The 19,972-nt window shown below is 44.0% G+C and overlaps 1 protein-coding gene across 6 annotated transcripts in view; it reads left to right on the top strand.

Annotated features, from left to right (window-relative positions):
- Window positions 1-19,972, top strand: part of LOC134225844 (uncharacterized) — a 374,271-nt gene that overhangs the window by 8,904 nt on the left and 345,395 nt on the right. The window contains exon 2 of one of the 6 annotated variants that reach the window (XM_062706282.1): window positions 5,870-6,578. The exons of 4 other annotated variants lie outside the window; for them this stretch is intronic. In XM_062706282.1, the coding sequence (XP_062562266.1) occupies window positions 6,415-6,578 (164 nt within the window). In that variant the 5' untranslated portion in view covers window positions 5,870-6,414. Of the gene's footprint in view, window positions 1-5,869; window positions 6,579-19,972 lie in introns of those variants that run through there. One more of the 6 variants, XM_062706259.1, reaches the window with a different exon arrangement.

Genomic DNA, 19,972 nt, shown 5'->3' with positions numbered 1-19,972 from the left:
GAAGACATACAGTGGGCAATCCATGCGAATTGGTTACGATCATTTGTTTCTAAAATTAGGAAAATAAAAAGGTTTAGAAGAATAGTGTGCTTCATCTTCTATGGAAAACACGCCATTTCTAAGGTGGGTATTATAAATTGATCGCTTTTATGTATGATACGGACATTCCGGAGGGCCTTTGGTTGCTACTCACATCCGTGAGAAAAGGTCACGGCAATAATTTCATGTTCAGAGTACGACAAGGAAATTTAAAAAAAATAGGATCTTCTAGTATGTATTACATAAATTAACCACTTTAACCGATGTTCCGTATCTTCCGTAAGACCTCCGTTAGTCACTTTGGTAAATAAGAACGGGTCACGACATTCCTTCGTATCTTGCTCAGAGTTCGATAATAGAAAGATTTTTTTAAAAGTTCGATAATGAAAAGCTTTTGAAAAAACCGTGCTCTTTTATGATAAGTTTCATGAATTGACCATTTTTACGGACGTTCTGGATCTTCTGGAGCACTTCCAGTGGCCACCCAGATCCACCAAAATAGGTCACCACAATCATTTGCTACTCAAAGTACTATGAGGAAAAGCTTTGGAAAAAACCGCGCTCTTCTATGATGTGTTTCATAAATTGACCACTTTTACGGACGTTCCGGTTCTTCTGGAGCAGCTCCGGTGGCCACCCAGATCCATCAAAATAGGTCACCACAATCATTTGCTACTCAAAGTATTATAAGGAAAAGCTTTGAAAAAAACCGCGCTCTTCTATTATGTATTTCATGAATTGACCACTTTTACGGACGTTCCGGATCTTCTGAAGGACCTTCGGCCATACAGGTCCATCCAAATGGGTCACCATAATCATTTGTTACTCGTAGTTCGATAATGAAAAGCTTTGGAAAAAACCGCGCTCTTATATGATAAGTTTCATTAATTGACCATTTTTAAGGATGTTCCGGATCTTCCGGAAAACTCCGGTGGCCACCCAGTTCCACCAAAATGAGTAATCACAATCATTTGTTGCTCAAATTACGATAATCAAAAGCTTTGTTGGTTACCTTCAAGTTGGTTCCAAAAGATTGAGAATCGGTTCGAAAATGAACTTTTGGGAGCGAATTCAATTTGGGGTCATTTTTGACCCGCTAATGCACAATGTGGGGGAAAAGTGGGTAAAACCGACACCTTAAGCAACTTTACAGTTCCTCAATCTATGAAACAATTTTCCGGTCTAGAAATTTCATACAAACATACTTTGGCTCTTCATGCATCAGTTCATGTGGTCTCAGGACAATATTTCTTGATAGAATTTGATTTATGATGAAAACGCGAACAGTCCATCTTCCAGCCCAAACAGCTGGGGTGCGGGTAAGATCGACACCACATGAGGGTAAAACCGACACATCAAGTCTTTATGGAATTGAACATCATAACAATTCTAAATGATGATACAACATAATAGAAAATGTTTAACGACATTCATTTTAATTTTTGTGTATGAAATTCATGTTTAGGGATCATTCATAAACGATGGTTGAACAAAATTTTATATATTTAAAATCATCACCACATATCATACTTTATTTAGTTTCGAGTGAGTGAAAAATATATAGAGTATAAAAATGTTAGTAACAAATTTACTAACTACTGTAAATATTGACCTACATTTAAATTTCACTTATTTTAAAAAGTTGTTTATAACGGCGATTTAAAATAAATGCGTATGGTGCAGTTATAACAAGAAATGAAAATGACCAGTTCCGTGACAAGCTACATGTTTACAGAGGTAATGGATCACGAAAGAACAACACTAGAGAACGGGTTGAATATATCTTAGAGCAAAATAAGCCTAAAAATTTGGTTCTTCTTTGAGCGCTATTGGTATCCGACCTGCAGGCTTTCCTTGATTACCCAATATTACCCACTAGACCTATTGTCACACCCAATGATGATGTGGTATGTAATCGATCTATGATTATGTTATACTTCTCGGCGCCTTGTTTTCCAATACATGAATGATATTATGCGAATGATAAGTCTAATAAAACAGAGATATTTCGTGATTCGATGGCAGGTGTCGAATTTACCCCAACAGATAACATAATAATGATGAGATAATGTGGATGTTTATAATTAGAAAAGTCAACTATTTTTCCACAACATACACAAAATGATGTTCAATTATGGATCAGAGATGAATTAAATACTGAAAATTAACAAATTTTTCTCGAAAAAGCTTATACACCAATGCCAAAATTTTACATAACTTATCTCCTCAATGGTGATCAATGCTAATTGTATGTTTATTATGACTCTTACACATCTCCGTCAGTTACAAAATGACTAGAAATACAAGAAATCAAACGTTTATTCAAAGAGTGTTGAAATTCGGTCCGATAATCATTTGAAATCAGAGATTTGAAGTGGTGTCGGTTTTACCCGCAGTGTCGGTTTTACCCACAATTCCCCTGTAACTTTTTTTTAATGCACTAGGAAGGTTAAACATATTTATTTCGTTCAATCAAAGTTAATTGCCTATTTCCGGGGATTAAACCACCCGACTTGGACGTTAATTTACAATGTTATGAAAACTCATATGTGAATATGTACGTTATGTGGAAGATATTGATTTGGAAAATGTATTAGAGGTAACCACTTTCCCTTCGATGGGACTCGAACCCATGACCCTACAGTACGCTAGACTGGTGCTTTAACCAACTAAGCTACGAAGGACCTCCGTCGGCCTTCGCAACCTAGCGGCTATTTATTTATCATGATCTGATTAGACAAGGTCAACGCACTGCCAGTGCACTGGATGTCCTGGTCCTGGATCATATGTTTCGAATCAAAACAAACACGATGCTACAGCTACGCACACCAACATATCCAATGACAGATGGAACTGAAAACGTTTTTTATTCAGGGTTTGGGTTGGGACTGACCCAGGTTTAAAAACGAATTCGACATTACAGTGTTATACATTTATAGACTCAGTTTAACGAGTTGAGATGATGTCTGTGTTCACGTATTTGTATGTATGTGTGTGCGCAATACACGTACATTATTTTCAATTATTTTCATGCATTTGTCCCTATCCGATTTGTTTGCAGCAAATTGCATTCAACGGCATATATTCACCTATCAGAGCTATTTTTACCTTTTGTTTTGTTTTATGTTTTGCCTTTCTCGTACAACAAGGCTTACACGGGAGAAACAATTTTTTTTTACAAAGAAACATAGAAAGCTATTAATGATTTAAAAAAAGAGGTAATAAACTAAAGGGGGCGATTGTCGCTGCGGTTCCCTTTGTTATCGTCCCCAAACATGTTGGGTACCTATCTGTCAAAACGTACTGATTTTTCCTTCGTTGACATTTAGTGCCGTATCTTCGCCAGCAAAAGATGTTTCACCAGTTACGACAGCGACAATCTTCCTCTATAGTTTATTACCTCTATTGTTAAAAAGTACCTACACAGTTAGAAAATCTCAAAATTGCACGTCATGGAAATATGTAAACGCTTATTTTTGTGTGCAATAGCCTTCAATTTTATATCCAACTTTTTATTGTATGCAATATTGAGTACAAGCTCCATAGTAACGACGACCTGTAATTTTAAAAAGTGATAGAAAAATGAGTGGAATCGAACGGAGCCTTTTTGTTACATCATATATGCTGTAACATTTTTGTACTGTGTATTTTAAGATTTATGTACATATACACTGAAAATTCTTGCTTAACTTTTCAAAAGGACCTAAGTAGCCATTTTCCATGGATGATTTTTAATATGACGATCAACAGACCAATGTGATAGCTTTTTATTGCAGTACACAAATTAATTCATGAAAAATAGTAACTTAGGTCCTTGAAAAGTTAACCTTCCTAATGCATTAGAAAAAAGTTACACATTGTGCATTGGGGTCAATTTGGATCCAAGATTTCATCACGATCACAAAAACTCAAATTTTTACCGATTTTCGATCTTTAGGCACCAAACGAAAACTGTAGGTTCCTAGATCAAGCCCATGGGGTGATTCATCCAAATTTACCTCTCCAGTCCCCGGGGAACATGTACTAAAGAGGTACTGTTTAAGCTTCTCAATTTGGCACCAAATTTTAGAGTTTCGTGTTATGAAACATAAAATTGCTTGCAAATATGTGCTCTGACGATCCCAACTGTATTTGCTATATTATATATGCCATTTCTGGGCAAATTTATCCCTCGAACGGTCGTCGGAAAGCCCTCTGGAAGATCCGGAACTTCCGTAAAAGTGGCCAATTCTAAAAGTTAATCCCAGAGCTTCGCAATTGTTTCGTTATCATTCATTATGGCAAATTGTGGGTGCAATCAATAGTAAATGACTTCTGAGACTAAATGCCGCAGAGCGGTTCTCCGGTAGATCCGGAACATCCGTAAAATGGCCAATTCCAAAAAAAATCATCCCAGAGCTTCGCAATTTTTTGATAACCATTCATTCTGGAGAATTGTGGATCCAATCAATAGTAAAAGTCTTCTGTGACCCCCAAATGTCCCAGAAACGGTCCCCCGGAAGATCCGGAACATTCGTAAAAATGGTCAATTCCAAAAGTTCATCCCAGAGATTCGCATTATTTTGTAATCATCCATCCTGACGAATAATGGATGCAATCAGTAGTTCCAAAAAGCTCCCGAAACGGTCATCCGAAAGATCCGGACCATACGTAAAAGTGGCCAATTTCAAAAATACATCTCAGAGCTTCGCAATTTATTCATAACCGAATTGCCTCTGCAATCAATTGTGCAAGTCTTTTGCGACCCGCAAATGCTTCCGAAAGGGGCCGATACCACAAAAAAATTCCAGAGCATTCCTATTTTATTCGTAACCAATGATTTCCCAAGTTGTAAGGATCAGATACGAGCTCGTGTACCACTGGAGTGCTCTTTCTTTCAATAGATGTTTGATTGAGCAAAGCAATGTTTGCTCATCCATGCCTTCGGTGACAGCATAGGTGTTCACCTGGTTCAGAAATTTGCCTAACTTTACGATGTTACCTTCTCCTGGGTACCCGAATGGCCACTTATGTACCGGTTGCAGAAATCTGTTACTATTTGTCTGTTGAGTATTGATTCTCGGTGTGTTGGATCTATTGATTGTGCGGACCCCAGTATCCTGAAATCGCTCCAAAGGTGTAATTAGGGACTTCGCTGTGGAGGTGCTGTCATCCTTAACTGTTGCTGCTGTATCTGCATCTGGTTCAGCAAATAAATGAAGACTTTGCTGCTGATTGAAACCTCTGTTCTGCTGTTCTTCTCGCAGTGCATGATCTTGTTGATGTTGATGATAAGAAAATATCAGTGGAGGTTGCGAAGAAATTTGTCTTGGATATATCTGGCACAATCTGTGTAGCAAGACAAACACTACCGTTATCTAATGTCCTCGTTGTCCTAGGTAGAACCTCAGGAGAAGATCTGATCGATATTGTATGTATAGAATTATAATCAATCAGCCTTTCCATGATTTGATCACAGACAAACAGACGTAACACTAGAAAAAATACCATCGACCATGACTTCAACGATCAATTTGAATTTGATTGGTTGCGCGTTTCAAAACTAGTGGCGCTTGCGTAATAATACTTCGAGTTTGACATTTAACTCCAGCGCCTTCTGGTGACAATGTCATACGAAATATTGTATTGTGTAACATGCTCGCAAGATGGTGGTAGAGGAGTTGGGCGATGGATTTTTCAGAACATTGTTCAAGCTGTTACGTCTGTTTGTCTGTGATTTGATTTTGTCTGTGATTTGATCGTCAGCAGATATAGAATCGAAATTTTTGCGAATGCAACATTCGCAAAAATTTCGACACTGTTTGTATGATGTTGTGTTACACCTTTCGAGATAATACCGATAAAATGCACAAAAATTTCCCGGATCGTACAAATTAAGTGTCAGGTTGAAACATTGTTAAGTGCATGCAAGTGCGATAGTGGCCAGCAAACATTTCTCTAAAATCTCCAGCATATTGCCGTACCATAAAGCAGAGGAAAGAGCTCCATAGAGCAATCATATGCTGCTATTCGATCCTGGTTGCAAGACAATAACAGCAAGTATCTGGTCCGATTCACTGGGCGAAGCGCAAACACGAATAGGTCCACTATATCGAGACATTGCAAAGTGTAGCACACGTACAGGCCAACATATCCAGTGCAATAGATCCGTAATACAAGCGACACGAACGAGACTCGACAACAACAAAAGACAGAAGGCCTTCCATAGAAGGCCTTTTATTTACAGCCTTGCCTTGTGTGGTGTGCATGGCTTGTGTAGTAGTCGATTAATATCGGTTCGATTGTGGTTCGGTCGCAACGCGACACAATTGTAGTGCGACGGAAAGTGTGCAGCGAATCACAACACAGCAACGACGGTAGTGGTGGAAGTGTCGTATGCCGACGGCAAGTACACAGCACGTTCGAGATAGCCGGGGCAACATCTCATGCGACAAAGGCAGGTCGCACATTTCTGCACAAAGAGCGACAACGGTGATGCACCAAATGCAACAAGGGGCCCCCATCGATCCAGGCACACAACCAATAGAAGAAGAAAAGATGTATGTACTCTAAACAGACTAGTTTTAAGAACATAATGTAGAATTAACGCTCAATTAAGCATTATTCAGTATTATTTTCGCCTATTTCTTAATTTGGGTCAATCTGCTTGTGTTTGAGTTACAGCTACACTTTATTTAATTTGGGGTAGCTGGCCGGGAGTAAAGTTTGAAGTTTTGCCTAAGTTAAAGAGAATTGCGGAGAGAGACGTACGCTCCTTAGGATCAAATACGTTGCGCGCTGAGCCGCGTATTTGAAAATCGTATCACTATTCAAATTTTGAGTAGTTCCACTTTAAATAAAAATGATGTTGAGATAACAATACAATTTTACTTATTATTGTGGATTTGCTCGATATCAAGAATTTCTCGGTATCTTTTACGATTAGGTACTCAGAGAAAGCGCAAAAAGGGAGGGAACGCCAATGTAAACATCGTTTCAAACTTAAACTGAAATATTTAATGAAATGAAATCAATTCTCCAGTATTACAGTCACGGAGCATTATAAAATAATTAAGATATTTTTTCGTTGCTTTCTTTGGGCAAATATTTAACTTAACAAATATTAATCTCACGATCAGGTAATAAAAATCATTTTCATCTTACTACCCCTCACCCACTGGAACACGGGCTTTTTTGCCTTTCTCGTACAACAAAGTTGAACCGAAAGGCTATAGGATTACTTCAAAAATGAAGTTTTGATAGAAGGCCCGGAGACCCATAGTATTATAGATCAGCTCGACGAACCAATGTGTGTGTGTTTTTTTTTATTGAGTTATGACACTTTCGTCTGCACTTCCTCGCAAAACTGCTTGGAAACATTCACCATCTCCCCTTGCGGCCTGCTAAGGGGATTGGGCTCTGGGGATCACGCCTGCTAAGTTACCTTCCACAATTAGGTAATCTTGCTTCTATGGAAGCTTGCTTCCACCGTGGTGGGAGGAAAAACCCTCGACTGAGGGAAAAAAAACCTCCTTTAATTGTTTTGTTACCTTGCTTCCCCTCGGGCCGCAAGATAAACTGTCTACTTCATGGATTCTACCATTCGAACTTTCCATCTTTCCATCCTATTCGTGTCTTTGCCTAAACTTCTCCGGTACTACCAATATGCTTTACTTCGGAATAGTCGGCCTGTTGTGCTGTTCAGCACCACTCCTTTATACTATCGCCGGTGTACCCAGCCTTCACCTTGAAGCGACTGGTGTCTCGGCGACTTTAGCAGCTCATTCTTCACAATCTACTCGGTCTCGTGCCAACGGGAAATCTAACAGAGCCCCGACGAAGGAGGTTCTTCCGATACCGACGCCAACCAGCCGAGTACCAAGGTCAGTCCAGCGATTCCGGGGGAGCAGGGCGTCCGGTTCACTGGTGCCCTGACGACCCGTAACTGGTTGTATTTCATCGCGAACTACTCGGTCTAGTCCCTGGCGGCGGATCTAGCCTTCGCCGACGGAGAGTTCCCCGACGAAGGAAGTTCTCCCGATACCGATGCTCTTTGGTCGTTACGCCATTTCTTCTGCAACACGGATAAAATCCGTTTAGCTACCCTGTCGACTGCATTCCACGTGCTTTCTTCTCGGCACATTTTTTCTATCACGTTCTCTTGGTTTAAACCGTGTATTTCCCTTCGAACTGCCTCAAACCTGGGGCATTCAAAAATCACGTGCTCCACCGTCTCCTCAATGTTCTCACACTCTGGGCAAAATGGCGAAGCAGCATACCCAAACCGATGTAAATACTTCCTGAAGCAGCCGTGGCCTGACAGGAACTGTGTCAGGTGAAAGTTTACTTCGCCATGCTTCCTGTTCATCCACGTTGACAGGTTTGGAATGAGTCGGTGGGTTCACCTCCCATTGTCCGTACTGTCCCATTCATGCTGCCACCTCTCCATTGAACGGATTCTCTCCATCTTTTCACGTTTCTCGTGTCTTTCCGATGATAGCACTCAATATCTTCCGCTAGGCTGATGCAGATAGGGACCATCCCGGCGATAACGTATACTGCCTCCGACGATAGCGTTCTGTAGGCGCTCGCAACTCGTATGGCCATCAGCCGGAACGCTCTTTGTAGCCTTCTACGGTTCCGCTTGGTTTCCAGCGCATTACACCAAGCGGGGACTCCATACCGCAGTATCGATGACGAGACACTAGCTAGTAGACGCCTAGTGCTACTTCTTGGATTGCCAACATTTGGCATGATCCTTGCTATTGCGCTCATAGCCTTCGCCGACTTTTCGCAGACGTAATCGACGTGGCTATTGAAATTTAGCCGGTCATCGATCATCACTCCCAGATGTTTCAGTGATCGCTTCGATGCAATCGTATGATCACCAACGACGATCTCCATCCGCTGAATCGGCTTACAGTTGCTGACTAATAGCACCTCCGTCTCATGGTGAGCTATTTGCAGCTTCACTCCATTCATCCAGCTCTCGATCATTGCTATCGCCTCCATCGCCAACACCTCTACTACTTCAAGTGTCTCGCCCATCATCGTTAGTGACACGTCGTCCGCAAAACCCATGATTTTAACTTTTCTAGGCAACCGCAGACTCAGGACTCCATCGTACATCCCGTTCCAAAGAGTTGGACCGAGAATGGAGCCTTGATGAACGCCCGCTATAACCCGCGTCGACTTACGGCCTTCGTTAGTGTCGTACACCAACACTCTGCACTGAAAGTAGCTCTTCAGGATATGGCACAGGTAACCAGGGAACCGCATTCTATGCAGCGCTGATGCGATGGCTTCGAAACTGGCACTATTGAACGCATTTTTTACGTCTATTGTTACCACTGCGCAATATCGATCTACTTTTCGCTTCTGTTTGGACACCTTCTCAGCGCTCTCAAGTACTGTCCGAATAGCATCCACCGTCGATACTCCTTTGCGGAACCCAAACTGCATCTTCGACAGTCCGCGCTCGCCTTGCGTACATTTCGCAAGCCTATTCAGGATAATCCTCTCCAGCAGCTTCCCGAGTGTGTCCAACAGACATATAGGTCTGTACGAAGCCGGATTTCCCGGAGGCTTCCCTAGCTTCGGCAGCAACACCAGCTTCTGAATCTTCCACATTTCTGGGGAGTTGCCTTCGTCCAGGCACTTTTGCAGCACTGTTCTGAACATATCCGGACATGCCACGAGCGCAGCTTTCAGCACCACATTCGGTATTCCACCCGGACCGGGGGTTTTCTTCGACTGCAGCCGCTTCGCCGCTTCTGCAAGCTCCTCATTGGACACTTGTTGGTACTCAGCGTTTGTTTCTTCTTCTTCACCGTACGGCATTGGTGGCCACGTGGTCGAGTCGTGTTGCGGGAAAAGACCCTCTACGATCTCCTTCAACTTGATCGGACACTTTTCGGCCGGCGTCAACGGACCCTTCATCTTCGCCATCACGACTCTATAAGCATCCCCCCATGGGTTGGCGTCTGCTTCTCGACATAACTCCTTGTAGCAGTCTGACTTGCTAACTTTGATGGCCTTTTTTAAAGCGGTCCTAGCAACCCGGAACGCCGCCTTGCGCTCCTCTTTCTCTAGTTCCGTCCTCGCTCTCTGGAGCCCGCCTCCTGGCTCTGAGACAAGCAGCACGAAACGTACTGAATCCCTCGTTCCACCATTAAGCTGGACGCCGATTGCTCCTCGGCTCCAGTTTACGCGGCATTGCTGCATCACAAGCCGTTACTATTTTCCTTGTTAGCTCTTAACTTTCACCTGTAGATCTCGGTACCACTGTCCGATCGAAGTGCCTCGACGAAGTGGTCTTTATTGAAGGCTTCCGTCTTCCACTTCCTCTCGCTGGTCATCCTTCTCCGCGTTTCACCATTGTCTCGTTGGCCGATACGGTAACGTATCCCCTGATGATCGCTATGGGTGTAGTCTTCACTTACTTTCCAGTCCATGTTTGTCGTCAGTGAAGGGCTACAGAACGTGATGTCAATTATAGAATCTCTCCCGTCTCTCCGAAATGTGCTCACGGAGCCTTCATTGCACAATCGTACAACTAGCTTCGCTAGAGCTTCCTGCAGGACATATCCTCTTGTGTTGGTCACTCTACTGCCCCACTCCACAGCCCAGGCAATAAAGTCACCTGCTATGACTACTGGTCTTCGTCCAATCAGCTTGTCGGTTAACTGATCCATTATATGGCTGAACCGTTCCACGGTCCATCGTGGAGGTGCATAGCGTTATCAGGAGGAACTCGATACGGCTCTGCAATTATCGCGACATCGCACATCTTTTCCGTTGTTGACTGCCACAACAGTTGCTGTGCGGTTTCGCAGTGATTCAGATTAATTTGGATTATCTCCACTACTGTTGACCTGCGATAGTCCTCTTGTAGGCAGGGCATTTGTAGCCACCCGTCTGATGGTCATTTCCATCCTCTGGAGTGCAAAGCATGCACTTGGGTCTTTGCGTGCAGTCTTTCGCAAAATGGCCTGTTTCCCCGCATTTCCAACACATGTTGGTTCTGTCCGGACCTTTACAAGCCCCTGACCGGTGTCCGAATCCCAAACATTTGAAGCATCTCTCCGCTTGTTTATACACTGGCGGGGCAGCTTTCAATGGGCATTTTGACCATCCAACAGTCAGTTTGCCTACCGCTAGAGCCTTGTTAGCAGCGGTTACTGGCAGACGAATTATCGCTGTTTGTGTTCCTACGAATGTTTTACTTATTCGGATTGCCATTTGAACCTCGCCCCACTGTGACATCAGAGCATCCTTGAGCTCTTCTACCGACGTGATTTCGTCTAGATCCCTGCACATAATCACCATCTCTGGGGTCAGGGATTTAACTTCCGCCTCTGCGCCCAGCGATTTTGCAATGCGCTTCTGCATAGTCGAGCAATCAACCGCAGGGTCCTTCTTTAACTCGAAGAGCATCTCTCCAGTTTGTGTGCGCCTGGTTCTTACTACATTCTCGCCCAAGTCCCTCAGCTCCGGGTCTTCTCTAACCTTCTTGAGGAGCGCTACATACGCCCTTGCGTCATTCGCCTTGACGAATACGGCTTCCCCCTTTGGTGGCTTCTGACGAGGCGGAGGCTGTTCTTTCTTGTTCTGCTCCATTTTTCTTGCCTCTTTCCGTTTCTGTATCGAATTCATTCGCTGCCGATACCAGCGCCTTTCGGATCTTGAGAACCATGTCCTAAATCTCCTTATGGACGTTGTTCCTCCCATCCACGAAATTGTGGACGTCCTCCACCAATCTCTTTGCTGTCACTATTTTCGGCTTTTGTGGAGGCTTATTTAACTCGCTCTGCCCTGGCCGTTGCTCCTGCTGCTCCTGCTTCTGCCAGACATCATGCACGTGTACAAAAAAGGATGAGATTGAGCAACGACTGCTACGCGCATATAAAATTTAGCGCGCGAAGCTTGTGTACCGCATATTAACATTGATGAGTCGCATTGAGACATCTCAATGCGATCAGCTCATGCGCCGTTTGTCATGGCAAACCTTTGCAAACAACAGCGGAGATGCGTAAAACAGCTTGGGCGGGAAATTTTCATTCAATAATATCGTCGCTTAAGTAACGCCAGCTATGCATTTCTAGCGCATGAGATGAGTCTCATGAGACGTACATTGAGGCACGCTCACTTAGTTATTTCATGCGCGCGCTAGTTTCTCTCGTCGCACTGAATCGGTGCTACGTGAGCTTTTGTAGCTCATGGCACACTGTGTCATCCATGTATACACGAGAATTAAGGTCACTCTTGACGGAATCCAAGTTTGAAAGGGCTCGCGTTTTCGGGGGCACACCACTCGATACGGAAGCAACGCACAACTGTCATTTTTATTATTTCACGCATGCTGCGACGCAGCAAAGCTAAATCAACAAAAATGACAGTTGTGCGCCGCCTCCGGATCGAGTGGTGTGCCCCCGAAAACGCGAGCACTTTCAAACTTGGATTCTGTCAGGAGTGACCTTAAGAGACTCTGGCTTCTGCTGCTGTTGTAGCACTGCTACTGGTGGCGGTGATCTCACCAACCCACTACTGGCGAACGGATTCGCCGCTCCTGCGTCTGCTTCTGTGTGATTTGTTGAATTACTCATTCTATAGGGTCCCCCCTCCAAACCGTTATCTCCACCCATCGTACGTAGTCGCTAATGATCCATGGATTGTCTTTGCAAGCAGTGAGGTCCATGCGAGGGTCTCGCAATCGGGAAAATCTCAACCGAGCCTAGTACTCACCAAGAACTTGGTGGACGAGTATTGAACGTATTCGGAGGACTGCTAGTTTTTTACCGGGACGGAGGCGGCCGTACTGTTGGCCCACTCGCTATTTCAAGCCGGTGTCACCCTTCCTTACTCAGGGAGTAGAACAGCACGACCGTCAGCCCAAAATCGTCGTTTCCAATCCGCTATCCAGATTCTGTCCGTTATCGTAAGCCGTGACCAGTATACCATAATTAGGACCTTACTGGTATCGATCCTAATGTGCCGGTTGGCACTCCCGTTGATAGGCTGAAGTGCTTTGGAAGCGGCACGAGTCGCTTGTACAGAGCTGCTCATAGACCTGGGTTTTTTGTAGAGATTCAACAGAGCCCACTGTCAAACCTCCGCCACGTCCCCTAGGCAGATTCCGCTTGGGCTGGCTGGAAACCAGTGAACTGCTACCAGGGTCCGGTCATCTCTCGAGGGAAACGCGCGCGCGCGTGTGTGTGTGTGTGTGTGTGTGTGTGTATGTGTGTGTGTTTTTTTCTTCCTAAGCAATGGAGAGGGAATCTGCTCAACAGACACCCTGGGTTGTCCGGGAAGTGCGGGGTTAGGGACCACCTCCAACAGCAAACGAGGGAGGCAGGACTACATCCCCGACCCGCTAAACCGTTTCCATTGCTGCCAAGCCCATACAACCAGAAAGTAATGCTTCAATGGGCCAGCGCACAACGCACCCTCGAGGTTAGCTGCGTGTCCTTGCAGCACCGAACATCGTGACTCGTTTTTTTAGAAGAACACCATGGTATCGTGTCAGCGCATTGCCGGCTTTCCAGGTGGCCTTACCACGCCCTATGTCCTCGGAAGGTGGGAAGGGTCGACTTCGGGCCTGCTTCTCTCTGCACGACTGGTATCAAGAATGATGATGCCGCGTACACCCCAAATTGACCTCTCTGCGACAGGGTCTATTCGCCACAACACACAGAGGGACTTGCCGACGCGGTGCCTATGCCTGCCCCAGTCTTGATGAGGACCCCTTTCCGTCCTCAGGCTCGGAACCCGCCCGGTTGACCGACGCCGCGAAAGCGACGATACCATGTTGATCTTCGCGCGGCCACTTGTTCGATAAAAAGATCGAGTTCGACCACAGAGCATGACCACCGGTAGGACCCATGAAGCCGACACCGAACCCTTGGAGTCCACGCGCCACCTTCTGTGTAGCTCCGAGACTATTTGGGCGATAGCCGATAAAACGGCGTTCCAGCCAACTTCATCTTTACACATCCTCCGAACTAGGTTGTCCGGGGTAGTGTCCAGACCACATGTGGCAAGCATGTGGTCATGCCATTGCGCGAAAACGTGGGCACACGAACAACACGTGTTCCGCCGTTTCCTCTAAACCTGCGCACACCAAACACTCGGGCGAGGCCGAGCAAGCCAGCTGCGTTACCTGCACTGTGATTTTGCAGCACGCTTAAACGCCGGGCACATCGAACCCTCCATTGGTTGCTTGCTGTTCACAGCTTTGCTGGAACAAATCAAACAATTGGGAGGGTTCGTGCAGCATTGTGCCTTATGTCCCTCCAATCCGCAGCGTCGGCAGAGATTGCTTCTGTCAGGGCCTTTGCAGTCCCATTGCTTGTGCCCCGGTTTCAGGCATTTGAAGCAAACTTCGAGTTGCTCTTATATGCCTACAGGGCAAACCGACCATCCCACCCTGACGCTCCCTAACTTGACTACCTTGGAGGCGTCCATTACAGATAGCCCAACCAATGCTACCTGTGTCCCTGCCAAACCTTTCCGTAGCCGAACGCTGCAGTGGGCGTCTCCACTTCACACTGTCTCCGCAGTGCCGTGACGAGCTCTTCGACTTCGGTGTCTCGTCCAGGTCTTTAACCCTTAGATTCACCTCCGTCGTGAGTGCCCTCACCTTGACCGTAACGCCTAGGACTTCCTCCGCCAACTTCTTGTAGGCGCGCCCTTTTGCGAGACGCCCCGCTTCAGCTCGAGGATCATCTCGCTCATCCGGGTACGTCTTATTCGACGTACGTCGGCGCCGAGTTCACCGAGCTTGACGTCACTCCTCATCGCCTTCAAGACGTCCGAGTACTCAGCCTGCCACTTCACCATAGAGTCCAGTCTCACCGGCTTCCTCACATTTCAGGTATTCCTCCGTTGGTAGCACTCGATATCCTCTGCTAGGGTTATGCAGATTGGAATCATCCCTGCGATAACGCAAACTGCCTCCGACGAAATAGTTCGGTACGCACTCGCGACTTGAATGGCCGATAGACGAAACACGCCATTCAGCTTCCTCCGGTTACGTTTCGTCATGAGCGCAGCTCTCCAGGCTGGAACTCCGTACCTTAGTATCGAGGATGATACTGTCGCAAGAAGACGCCTACTGCTGCCTTTCGGACTGCCGACGTTCGGCATGTCCTCGCTAACGCACTGATCATTTTAGTCGCCTTTTGACAGGAATAGTTCACGTGGGTGTTGAAGTTCAACCGGTCATCAATCATCAACCTAGATGTCTCAGAGTCCACACCGACGTGATGTCGTGCCCTCCGATGGTAATCTGCATCCACTGGATTACTTTGCAGTTGCTGACCAGCATCACTTCCATTCTGAGATGAGCCATCTGCAGCTTGACTCCATTCATCCAGGTTTCTACTGCATCGGTCGCTTCCGCCACCAGCATTTTCACCTCCACCAATGACTCACCGGTTATCGTTAGGACGACATCATCCACGAATCCGTAAATCTTTACACCTTCGGGCAACTTCAGCATCAGCACCCCGTTGTACATCACATTCCATAACGTCGGGCCTAGTATGGACCCTTGTGGAACGCCCGCCGTAACCCTGATCAACTTCTGCCCCGAGTTCGTGTCGTAAACTAAAATCCGGTTCAGGAAGTAGCTCCTAAGGATCATACACAGGAAGTCGGGGATTCACATTCCATGCAGCGCTGCGGCGGTGGCCTCCCAGCTGGCACTACTGAACGCGTTTTTGACGTCAATCGTCACTACCGCGCAGAACCGATTCCCGCTCCTCTTCTTCTTGGACACCCTCTCTGCATCTTCAATGACTGTCCTAATTGCATCCACAGTCGATCTACCTTTGCGGAATCCGAACTGATTTTCCGATAAGCCAGTCTCACCCTCCGTGAACTGTGGAAGCCTATTAGGAATAACCCTTTCCAGAAGCTTCCCCACTGTATCCAGCAGACACATGGGCCTATACGATGCTGGATTTCCCGGCGATTTTCCTGGTTTCGGCAGCAGCACCAGTTTCTGGATCTTCCACGTATCCGGAAAATTACCATCTACTAAACATTTCTGCAGCACCATCCTGAACAGATCCGGGAACGCCAAAATCGCGGATTTTGGAGCCACATTTAGAATTCCATCCGGACCCGGAGCTTTCTTTATCTTCAAACCTTTCGCCACTGATAATAGCTCGTCATTGGAGACTTGCATACCTGCAGCGTTTACTCGGTCTTCATCTTCGTACGGCGTACACGGCCACATCCTACAACCATGCAGCGGGAAAAGGCCGTCCACGATAATACTCAGCTTGTCCGGACACATTTCGGCTGGCGTCGCAGGACCCCTGATCCTGTTTGTCACGACTCGATAAGCGTTACCTCATGGATCAGCGTCAGCTTCTCGGCACAACTACTTGAAGGAATACAGCTGAAGGATCATGAACATGAAATAGTTGACAATTAAGAAGGCTCAGAAAAAAAGGCTGGATTAATTTGTTTAGTAAATATGCATTTGCGTATTTGTATGTGGATTTAGAGTTGAAAATTTCAAATTTAGATTGTTTTTTTATATTGGTTTTAAACGAAACATTTGATTTTGATAATGGGTGAGGTAACATGAATATTAGATTTGAAAATTGGAATACGAGATACATTATCATGCAATGGCAGGCATAAATGAAACTTTCAATTAATTACTGTGGAAATGCTATAAGGACTGTTCATTAAAGGAAGTGGACACCTGTTTTTCAAAGGAACGTGTTTATTTTGGAACAAATTCATAAGGTTGCTTTATATGAATGACAATCAACAAACATATGAACGAATTCACGTGATTTTGAATATTTATTTCTCTTTTCTGAAGAATGCTCGGACTTTTCTCTTGACACCTCCCATCAGATACTGCACAACTTCTTCCGTAACTTTTCATTGTGCCGCAGACCAAATTTTTTTGAAGCAGTCAACAGAGTTTGCTTCTTTTACATCTACCTTAAGATGCCGCGTAATCATTACCCAGTATTTTTCAATAGGACGCAGTTCAAGGCAGTTTGGTGGATTTTGGAATTTTTCGACAAAATCGACTTTTTCCTTCTTCAGCATCTCCAACGTAGCAGAAGCTTAGTAAGCTGATGCCAGATCCGGCCAAAACAATAGAGGATCCGTATGCTTTCGGTAGATGGTTAGAAGTCGTTTTTGATACATTATTTTCTTTAATTTTCACCGTTGTTTGTGAAATACGGAGAACTCTTTAAGTCACAGGAGCAAATTGCTTGCCATACCAAAACCTTTTCCCCATTTTTTTCGGTTCGGATATATCGCACGTCATCAGGCACATCTGTCCTCTGTTCAGCGTTGAAAAAATGTGGCCCTGGAAGTGTACTGGTGTCCAATTTGACGTATATCTCGTCGTCCATCAAAATGCACTGTACCATTTGTGCAGAATTGATCTGCGAGTTGATAAACTGATCCGACCTATCGTTCGGCATTTCTAAGATTTTTCCAAATTGTTCAGGTGCGCTGCAAAAGTAAACAATGTCTCTACACAAAGAGCGAAAATTACCAATTTTTCGTTAAGTTTTATCTTTAAACCATTCATAAAAAGGTGTTCACTTACTTTAATGAACAGTCCTTAGAACACGTAAATAGTAGACCAAGAATCAGTTGCAATGCATACCCATTGAAGATGAAGAGATTGGGTTTGATTTGGGTATTCCATTATGAAAACGTTCCAATGTTTGTTCATAAAATAGGAATATTGGCTTCGCATTTCGGATGCATACATTGGATTTGAGTATCGCATTGCAAAATCGTATGAAACGTAGGATTGAAATATTTGAATTCAAATTAGGGTTAGGATAATTTTGAATATGAGCCTTGATTACGGATATTGGATATTGGTTTATAAAATTAAACTTGACTGTAATTTATGAAAATGCGATGTAAATAGTTGTTTATGAAAAACCCAAATCAATGGTTTTTTTCTCTTTTTTAGTGAGAGAAGAAGAGGAATGTGAGGGTGAGATTAGGCAGAAATTGGGCAATCCACTTCCAGCGTGCATTGATGACAAGTATGCAAATATCATCCGTATAACGGTTCGGTTGTCATCATTGACTAGTGAATAGCAGGCCTTGACTCGGCCTTTTTCCTTGTCGGGCAACGAACGGAGTTGTACGCTCGATAAGACAGCACACAAGCGATCAAATCAACGGATAGCTCGCTCGGCAGAATTAGGCCGCACAGGTTGCTCCGCATTTTTGATAGTATTCTAGTAAGTTTAGCATAAAATTAGTCATATTTATGTATTTTCATCGCATCCTGGACAATAATCTTGAATGTTTGTTTTTAATTTTAGGGGCATTTCAAATGCAAATCAAAACTAAAAAAGGTTACTGCTTAGAAAATTAAATAAGAGAGATGGAGGTGGAAGCCTCCCCCCTCTCCTAAGCAGGATTTGACCCTCTCCACATTTTTTTTTATAAAATATGTTGTATAAAAGTATTATTTTATCAATCAAGTATTTTGGTGAAGATCATTTGTCTACCAAACCTCACCTCCCCTCCCCCCACACAAACTTTTCTGGCCTCTTCCTGGGAATATGTTTTCCGTACAAATGAATCATTGAAACTAGTCGAAATGATTATTTTTTTCAATGTTTCCATTACAATGGATGAATATATCACAAAATAGAACATTATTTGCATTGGTAAATTATCATAATAAATTTTATTTATTAACTTTCTCTTAAAACTAAATCAAATTCACAAGCAATTCTACTCATTTTAAACATTTTCATCATGAGCAAAATCATCATCCAGTTGTTCAACATCATCCATTAATTCGTCTAGTGCATTGCCTTCAGTGTTTAAATTTTCAGAGCTGTCAAGATTTTCGAAAACTAAAAGTGATTTTGCAACATCTGGATATTCAAGTGATACATTATTTCGCATTCTACTACCTAGATTTATTGAACTTATCAATGGATCAAATAAGTTCTTAGCTCGAATAAAAACGTCATGTAGATTATCAACTCGTGACCTTCTCCTAGAATGATGGGTACGACATTTTTTTCAGTAGTTTGTGTTGCCACTGCTGCCATGCTTCTTCAGCTAACATGCCAAGAGGAGCCGGTGAATGGATTATTATGTTTCCAGCGTGAGCCTGTAGAGCCATCCATACCTTAACTGTGCCTTGGCTGCTTTAAAGCACTAGCTCTGTGTCATCGTTGGTATTCATTTGTTGGACTATTTCTGCTTCGATAATCTGAATGACTCTTTCTGCTCTATGATTCATGAGTGCCTGTTATTTGACCTGAAAAGAAAGAAACATTTTAAAGTTGGTGTACTGGAAAAACATGTGGATCCGGATGCCGACTCTAAATGACTTTTATTGACTATATGCAATTTTCAACGTTGCTAAAAGAGCTATTTCTATAGTGTCAACATTACCGCCGAACATTTCATCGGTTTTCCTCCGCTTACTTCTATCGCTAAGTTCATCAAATTGTTTTTGTGGACGTCAACGTCCAATTGACGTTGAAGGTGTTTCTGCGATGTACTCTACAAGTTCCACATGACCGTCGAGCCAATCCTTATTGTATTTCTTGTTGTACCCTTGTTTGCCGTTAACTTTTTGCCACGCATTGTAAAAATGTTATGCTTCTCTTCTTTGGTAAGATCAATCATATATTTTGCATTGAATATATCAATATATGCTTTTGTTGCATTGACTATTTGAGATTCTTTTGAGCATGAGCATGAGCGTAGATGACGTACAATTCGTAGTTGCTACTCCGTGATAGACCACAACAATCGAAATTGCACAGAGAACCAACAGATGGAGCCAGTAACATTCGTTGTTACTGGAAAACGAGAACACCTCTGCATCTCCACGATTGTCACGGGAATATTGTTTGCTATTCTTCCTACACAGATCTGGATACACCTAGGTAAGTGATGTCATCTATGCAACGTTGAAGAT

Source organism: Armigeres subalbatus, chromosome 1 (assembly GCF_024139115.2).
Source record: "Armigeres subalbatus isolate Guangzhou_Male chromosome 1, GZ_Asu_2, whole genome shotgun sequence".
NCBI lineage: Eukaryota > Metazoa > Arthropoda > Insecta > Diptera > Culicidae > Armigeres > Armigeres subalbatus.
Note: the sequence above shows the minus strand (reverse complement) of the source record. Positions and strands in the feature narration are given on the sequence as shown.